Raw genomic sequence first — 8,751 nt, forward strand, 5'->3', positions numbered from 1 at the left:
GCTTTGTAATCTAACTGGTTCTTTCTATCACACGAAAAAAATAAGTCCTGGGCCTAGCTGGTTTGTGCTCAGTGGAGAGTGCTGGCCTGCAGACTGTAGGGTCCCGTGTTCGATTCCAATCAAGGGCACATGCCTGGCTGCTGGCTTGATCCCCAGTAGGGGGTGTGCAGGAGGCAGCTGATCAATGATTGTCTCTCATCATTGATGTTCCTATCTCTCTCTCCTTCTCCCTTCTCTCTGAAATCAATAAAAATATATTTAAAAAATAAAGAAAAATATATATTTTTAAAAAGTCCTGTCCTTGAATCACTTATTTCACACTTGAAATTTTCCTAAGGCCTGATTAGCTTCTGCAATCAAGAGAACCCCAAATCCGTATGGTTTCACTGGTGAATTCTACTAAACATTTAAGGGAGAAATAACACCAATTTGATATGATCTTTTCCAGAAAACAGAAGAGGAGGAAACACTTTGCATTTTATTGGAAATAAAATTACTCTAATGCCAAAACCAAAGATATTAAAAGCAAATTACAGAAATATCCCACATGAGCAAATATATAAATCAGGCATCCTTAATTAGAGATCAGCACACACTACACCTTAAAAGAGAGTATTAAGATGTGAAATGCTACTATGTCCACTCTGGCAGGAAATACGGCATAGGAAATATGCACCCAAACTTCAGCACTGTGTGCCTTTAAGGGCTTTGTAATCTAACTGGTCCTTACTATCACACACAAAAAATAAGTCCTGGGCCTAGCTGGTTTGCTCAGTGGATAGAGTGCTGGCCTGCAGACTGTAGGGTCCCGTGTTCGATTCCAATCAAGGGCACATGCCTGGCTGCTGGCTTGATCCCCAGTAGGGGGTGTGCAGGAGGCAGCTGATCAATGATTGTCTCTCATCATTGATGTTCCTATCTCTCTCTCCTTCTCCCTTCTCTCTGAAATCAATAAAAATATATTTAAAAAATAAAGAAAAATATATATTTTTAAAAAGTCCTGTCCTTGAATCACTTATTTCACACTTGAAATTTTCCTAAGGCCTGATTAGCTTCTGCAATCAAGAGAACCCCAAATCCGTATGGTTTCACTGGTGAATTCTACTAAACATTTAAGGGAGAAATAACACCAATTTGATATGATCTTTTCCAGAAAACAGAAGAGGAGGAAACACTTTGCATTTTATTGGAAATAAAATTACTCTAATGCCAAAACCAAAGATATTAAAAGCAAATTACAGAAATATCCCACATGAGCAAATATATAAATCAGGCATCCTTAATTAGAGATCAGCACACACTACACCTTAAAAAAAAAAAAGGGAAAAGGCCTAAGCATGTCATCTCATGACATGACCTACTTGATATCTTATCTCACTACTGTTTCTTGGAATAAGTTGCTATGTTTTATGATGCCCTGTTCCTTCCTAACCCAATATTCTTTCCCCCTAATTCCTTTCCCAATAATCTTAGTTCCAACGAGGACCCTTCCCCAGACATTCCCTCCGCTAGGACTATCGTCCTCGGCAGTGTTGTTGGGATCAATTTATTAGGGAGAAGATACAGGGCTAGCCAGCTGAGGGTTGTCTCTATCCAACACAGCTCAAAGGGATCAAGAATATTAGACTCACCACTGAAGAAAATCATCCCAAAAGATCCAAGAGGGCATCACACTAAACACTGTGGTACGAGTAAAACCCAAATGGCCTCAGTTCATTGCAGTTAATAATTATGTTATTTTCACTTTGGGCACATCAGTGGTTTAATTCTTTTGTAGGATAGGTTTTAATGAAATAATTCACCCTTGGAAATCCAGGATTGAAGAAAGAGGCACATTTCAGTTAGTTAACAATGCCTGGGGTAGCGACTCATTCTAAGCTCTTTTACTAACATACTGTTTCACCTCAACTCTTCACTCACCTATGCTTTAACCTCCTGATTATAAAATATTAATAACTGCCGTAAAGAGCTCTAAAATACCAAACACATTAGAAATACAGCATTTTATCTATGAGTGAATAAAACTAAATGGCATTACTTAAAATCAATCTCTATATTTGATTTGAGGTAACAAATTCTGCCTTTTATGCTTTGAGAAAGTCATTTTTCACAATCAGCTTTCCTCCTCTCTAACCACATTTCCTCCCACAATAGTCTAACATTTCCATTAAATGTAGACTTCACTTTACACAAGCACAGAAAATATCTTTTTAAACTGTTGATATAAAACAATCTACCAAACTTTATTAAATCAACAAATTCCTAAAATACACACACACACACACACACACACACATATATGTATATATATATACATGCATACAAAGAGATAATAAAAAAAATACCAAGGTCAGTAAGCTGAAACAAAACCCTTATATGGAGGACCATGTGCTGTCTGGCAAGCGTTCATCTATCAGGATAGCAATGCCATAAGAACAGAAACCCCCTGCCAATTTTCAGGTAATTGTGATGGGTTGTCTGTCTTAAGCCAGCCACACTAATGACATGAATTTACAAGATGAATGGCCAGAGCAGGAAAGGCCATTTCAATCAGAGACACATTGCGGTGGTGACAGCAATAGCTAAAGCAGCAGCCAGTAGTTTCACTTTGTGGTGTCTCACAAATAACTTCAAAAGAGCAAATTAAACATCAGACTGGAAGTAATAACATTACATGACCAAAAAACCTAATAGACTTTTGAGTAGAAAAGCCATCAAAATTCAAACTAAACAAACCAAGAGATCAGGCTAAACGAAGCCAGATAGCTCATGTGTCCCAGCCCACAATAAGCAAACATTTCTAGCAAAGGAAAGACAGTGCCAAAAGATTAGACCTTCTCAGGTATTGCTCAAGCAAGATCTATCCCAGCAACCATTCATGTTTTCATGTCACATGTCATACAATAATATCAACAAAGATATTACTCAGCCACATTTTTTACATAACACATCATAAAGAATAAACAATATGTTCAAATTCTAGCTTTTGAATTACACTTAGAATATTCAAATGCACTTTCTGAATATTCAAACATACACTTTTAAAACTGGAAGAATTCTTATCTTTCACAAAAAAGCCACTTCGAAGACATACGGTGTAGAGATGTGTGATTTCACTTACTTGCTTTCTTATGTAGTAACTTGTGAGTAGCCCAACTTCCTTTAAAACATTCCTAAAAGAGCAAACATGAAAATTAGTGTCAGGCCTTCCTTAATTAGAAACATCTTTTTTTTTTCTTTTTTTAATATATGTTATTGATTTTTTACAGAGAAGAAGGGAGAGGGATAAAGAGTTAGAAACATCAATGAGAGAGATCAATCAGTTGCCTCCTGCACGCCCCCCGTGGGGATGTGCCCACAACCAAGATACATGCCCTTGACCAGAATCGAACCTAGGACCCTTCAGTCCTCAGGCCAACGCTCTATCCACTGAGCCAAACCGGTTCGGCAATTAGAAACATCTTAAGGAACATTTTACATAAAAAAGGGTTATTGGAAATTTCATTTACAAAAAAGAAATCTTTGACTTCACTGAATATTGAGAAGAGCTTAAGAAATGATATCTGCTTAAAAATTTATTTCAAAAAGCAACCTAAACTCTAAATTACTTCAAATAAGCAAGAAACATTAGTCTATATTGTAAATAGTAGTCACAGTTACATTTTGAAGTGTTTAAAATAATTTAGGGACATAGTCATAAGACAATTAATCATAAGACAAGGAAAATGTTGCATTATTTATAGAAGTTTGATTTTCAGTCATACCCACTTTGTTAACGATGTGCTGACAGCCCTACTAGACTGAACTCCATGAAGGAAGGGACCATGTTGAGCTTACCAACTTGTCCCCAGAACTAAGCAGAGAGCCTAGCACATGGTAGTACTTGCTGATTGGACAAATAGATGAATGACTAGAAAGACTAAGCTTTTCACTCAGGAAAATAGGTTCACATAACGTATTTCAGACACCAGCAAGAATTACTGAACTGGAAAAACGAGTTCAAGTAATAAATTGAATTAAAGTAACGAACTCAAGCAATAAATTAGAAAAATGATTCAATTGTATATATTACTTATGCTTTGGTATTTAGAGTCTCTCTTTCAAAGAATTTAAAATACAGCAGTCGCCCTTATTTCACTTTCCATGCTTTTCGTTACCTGCAGTCAGTTGCAGCTCAAAAATATTAAATGAAAAATTCCAGAAATAAACCATTTTATTTATTTTTAAATATGTTTTTAGTGATTTCAGAAAGAGTGGGAGAGGGAGGGAGAGAGAGACAGAAACATCAAAGATGAGAGAGAATAATCAATTGGTTGCCTCCTGCCGCTCCACACTGGGGATCAAGCCCGAAACCCGGGCATGTGCCCTGACCAGGAATCAAACTGTGACTTCCTGGTTCATAGGTTGATGTTCAACCACTGAGCCACTCCAGCCAGGCCAATTTGTACATTTTAAAGTGTGCTCCGTTCTGAGTAGCGTGCTGAAATCTTGCGCAGTCCCACCCCAGACATGAATCATAGCCACACAGAATATATACACTGCCCGCCTGTTAATGATTTAGTAGCTGTCTCAGTTGTCAGACTGACTCACAGTATTGCAGTACTTGTGTCAAATAACCCTTAATTTACTTAACTGGTAATAATGGCCCCAAAGCACAAGAGTGATGGTAGCAATCTGGATATGCCAAAGAGAATCCATAAACTTTATCATGGGTCTATATGTTTAGGAAAAAACATAGTATAGGGTTCAGTACTACCCGCAGTTTTAGGCATTTACTGGAGATCATATATGTAAATCATTACAAATATTAAGAAAATCCACAACTTCCTACAAATGTTTTATCTTTGCAAACATAAAAGAGTAAGTCATGGATAAGAGAAAAGGTAAGAAAAAATATAAACTAAAACACCCCTAGAACTACATAGTAATCACACTACATTACACCAGTGATGCTAGGCAACCCTCCCTAGAGGTCTACCCAAGGGCCTGAGGGGCTCCAGGGCCAGGATCTTCACTATTTCCCCTTTGCTCTCCTTGTATCCTCACAGCCTGCAGCAGCTAAGCCAAGAAAACCCAGATCTTACCTAGTTCTCCTACTACAACATCAATAGACTTCAAGTGTATAAAAAGGTATCCACAGCATCCTTAGATTTATTTTTATTTTTTTGAAGCTAAAACTGAGTTCAGTCTTTTGGAGAGAATGGAGACGTGGTGGGCGGAATAATAGTGCACCAAAGATGTCCATATGCTAATCCTCAAAACCTGTGACTGTGTTAGGTTACAACTATGGTAAAGGGGAGTTAAAGCTGCTAATCAGCAGACCTTGGGATGGGGAGGTTATCTTTTTATCTAAATGGGCCCAATGTAATCACAAGTGTCCTTAAAAAGGCAGAAGAGGGAGGGAGAAGGAGTCAGGAAGATGTAACAATAGAAGCAGGGCAGGGAGAGATAATTATATTATTGGCTTTGAAGATGGAGTGGGGGACCATGAGCCAAGGAATACAGGCAGCGTCTGTAATACCTGAAAAGGGCAAATAACAGTCTCCCCAGAGCCTCTAGGCAGCGTTCTCAACCTGTGGGTCGCGACCCCTTTGGCGGTCGAACGACCCTTTCACAGGGGTCGCCTGAACCATCCTGCATATCAGATATTTACATTACGATTCATAACCGTAGCAACATTACAGTTATGAAGTAGCAACGAAAATAATTTTATGGTTGGGTCACAACATGAGGAACTGTATTTAAAGGGCCAGAAGGTTGAGAACCACTGCTCTAGAAAGGAATGCCAACCTGCCGACACCTGATTTTAGCCCTAAGACCTCTGCAACTCGTCTGACCTACAGAACTGTAAGATAAGTCTGTTGCTTAAAGCCATCAAATTTGTGATAATTTGTTATAACAGTTACAGGAGGGAAAATGAGTTATTCCTATTTGTTGTCAAGCTGCAAAAACTAATCACAACTGGCAAAAAGATCAAGAAATTAGTAGGAAAACATATATTTATGTTTTGAAAAGTCCCAAGAACTAAGTGATTTCTTCAGTATTACCACGCCTACTACAGGAGAGGAAAGGAAAAGTCAATTTTGACCTATAATATGAAGACAACCATAATAATAACTGTAAAGTTACTGTTTACTGAATAGGTGCAGTATAGGCCTATATCTCATTTCATCCTCACAAGAACCCTGCAAGGCAGATGACATTATCCCCGCTCTACAAACGACAGCACCGAAGCACCAATATGCAATAATTTGTCTATCACATAACAGAACCATGCCTGGCAGAAATAAGACTCAAACCCAGCATTACCTCACTAAAGGCGATATTTTCTCACTGCTTTACAAAGTGTGGGTGGGGGTTAGGGGGGTGTGTGTATTCAATTCAAAGCATAATTTAGCACTAAATTTAGAACCAGAAAACATGGGTGTGATTAAGCTCTACAACTGTAAGCTCTAAAATTTTATCTCTAAATCTAGAAAATGATATTATTAACCATTCTCATGGACCCTCAGTTGCCTCATCTATAAAGTGGAGTTGATATCTCCAGGAGCAGAAAATGGAGATTAGAGGAGATGATGTAAATAACCTATATGAAAGTAACTAACAAGTGTCTGTCCTACAGCAAGTATCAATGCAAACGACATCCCAGTGCTTATCACTATGCCTGGAACTGAACAGGTTTCCTCAATATAGGTTGGAGAATGAACTAAGATTAATGTGATCATATACACAAGAGCCTTCTAGTTGTAGGTGGAAATGTAAACTCTTTTCATTACCTACTAGGACAGGCTGCAAGCTGCCTGCTCCATAGCCATTCTCCCTTTGCCTTAACACCAACAGAATCCTGCTAGTGGAGGTATAATGTCCCAGCTAAAAACATTCCCAGCCTCCTTAATGATGCGGTGGCCATGTGATCTAGTCTGGCCAACAAAAATGTAAGCCTCGCTGTTGGGTAGGACTTCTGGAAAGCTTCTTAGAAAACCGACACGTATTTTCTATTCTTTGCCCTTTCCTGCGTCTAACAGGGAGATGCTGCCTGAGGTGAAGCAGCAGTCCTGAGGCCACAAAGCCACAAGCAGACCCCAAGCGGCCTGGATCTCTAGTGACTTTGGGCAGGGATTGGAGTGATGCAGTAGAACAGTGATGGTGAACCTATGACACACATGTCAGATGTGACACGCGAACTCATTTTTTGGGGTTGAGTTTTCTTTGTTAAATGGCATTTAAATATATAAGATAATATCAAAAATATAAATCTTTGTTTTACTATGGTTGCAAATATCAAAAACTTTCTTTCTGTGACACGGCACCAGAGTTAAGTTTGGGTTTTTCAAAATGCTGACACGCCGAGCTCAAAAGGGACACCATCACTGCAGTGGAACCTCTGGAGGGAGCATAGCCCTGCTGCCACCTTGATTTACATTCAATGAAATTAATTTTGGACTTTTGGCCTCCAGGACTGTGAGAGGATAAATTTGTTTTTTAATCCACTCAGTTTGTGGTGATTTGTTACAGCAGCCACAGGAAGCTGAAACAGTAACTGACCAGTCATCAGGGCACAGCAGAGGAATGAATCCAATTACTAACAACACTGAAACAGGGTGAAAGACTAATTACAGCCTTTCTAAAGTTTCTTCAACTTACATGTACTTATATATGGAGTCAAGTCCCAATTATTCATGATAATTTATAAATGGGGCAAGCAAAGGCAGATGAGTTATTTTAAGAAACTTAACTTTAGCCAGCAATTTCAACTTCTTCTCTTCCTCCCTGTCCAAGCTATTCTTCATCACAGATATGACTGGCAAAGAGGCGGGGCAGATTGGAGTTTCACCTGTTTTTCCTTCTTCCTGGCAAAGATGTTTATGGCAGTTAAGACTGTCAATGAGAAAAAGATCAGGGGTGGGGAAGAAAAGTGAAAGGAAAAGCTCAAAGTAGGTCCTAGAACCCCATTTTAAAGTCATCCAGGCCCAGAGGCAAAGTCCCAGCACCGCAGAATGTTGGGTGCACCACTACTTTTCTTCACTTCCAGGTCTTTTTTTTTTTTTTAATATATTTTATTGAGTTTTTACAGAGAGGAAGGAGAGAGATAGAGAGCTAGAAACATCGATGAGAGAGAAACATCAATCAGTTGCCTCCTGCACACTCCCCACTGGGGATGTGCCCGCAACCAAGGTACATGCCCTTGACCGGAATCGAACCTGGGACCTTCCAGTCTGCAGGCCGACGCTCCATCCACTGAGCCAAACCGGTTTCGGCCACTTCCAGGTCTTAATGCTAATGTTTCCTTAACACCAGACAAACCGTCTGCATACTAAATATACTTGTGCAATTTCCCATTCATTTTCATTATGCAAGCTTAGAACAGACCAACTGAATACCTGCCCAATGAGAACTATATATGGCGAAAGTGGGATACACATCTCCTAGGTACCGATATAGCCAATATTGTAGCACTACTATTTTTTTCTTCCCTGAAAAATGAAGGACAGATTCTTGGCTGGGCATATAACCCCCTTATTCAAAGTCCTAAACTACTCCAATTGTTAGATAAGCACTAGCAAAGTTAATACCCTCAGCCTGGCAATGCCTTTTTCTGCCATCCTGAAATCCTATCCTATATAATAAAAGGGTAATATGCAAACTGACCCTAGGAACGCCCGGTCACTATGATGCACACTGACCACCATGGGGCAGACGCTCAATGCAGGAGCTGCCCCCTGGTGGTCAGTGCACTCCCACAGGGGGAGC

General features: G+C 39.3%; 1 protein-coding gene across 2 annotated transcripts in view; it reads right to left on the minus strand.

Annotated features, from left to right (window-relative positions):
• The window catches only part of METAP1 (methionyl aminopeptidase 1), a 37,265-nt gene extending 29,438 nt beyond the window's left edge, over nucleotides 1-7,827 (minus strand). Inside the window, exons 1-2 of one of the 2 annotated variants that reach the window (XM_006773019.2) lie at nucleotides 7,737-7,827; nucleotides 3,122-3,173 (exon numbers count right to left, since the gene is read on the minus strand). In XM_006773019.2, coding sequence (XP_006773082.1) covers nucleotides 3,122-3,173; nucleotides 7,737-7,790 — 106 coding nt within the window. In that variant the 5' untranslated portion in view covers nucleotides 7,791-7,827. Of the gene's footprint in view, nucleotides 1-3,121; nucleotides 3,179-7,736 lie in introns of those variants that run through there. The other variant, XM_015570016.1, reaches the window with a different exon arrangement.
• Between the last annotated feature and the right edge of the window lie 924 nt (nucleotides 7,828-8,751).

Source organism: Myotis davidii, unplaced genomic scaffold, assembly GCF_000327345.1.
Source record: "Myotis davidii unplaced genomic scaffold, ASM32734v1 scaffold226, whole genome shotgun sequence".
In the NCBI taxonomy this organism is placed as follows: Eukaryota; Metazoa; Chordata; class Mammalia; order Chiroptera; family Vespertilionidae; genus Myotis; species Myotis davidii.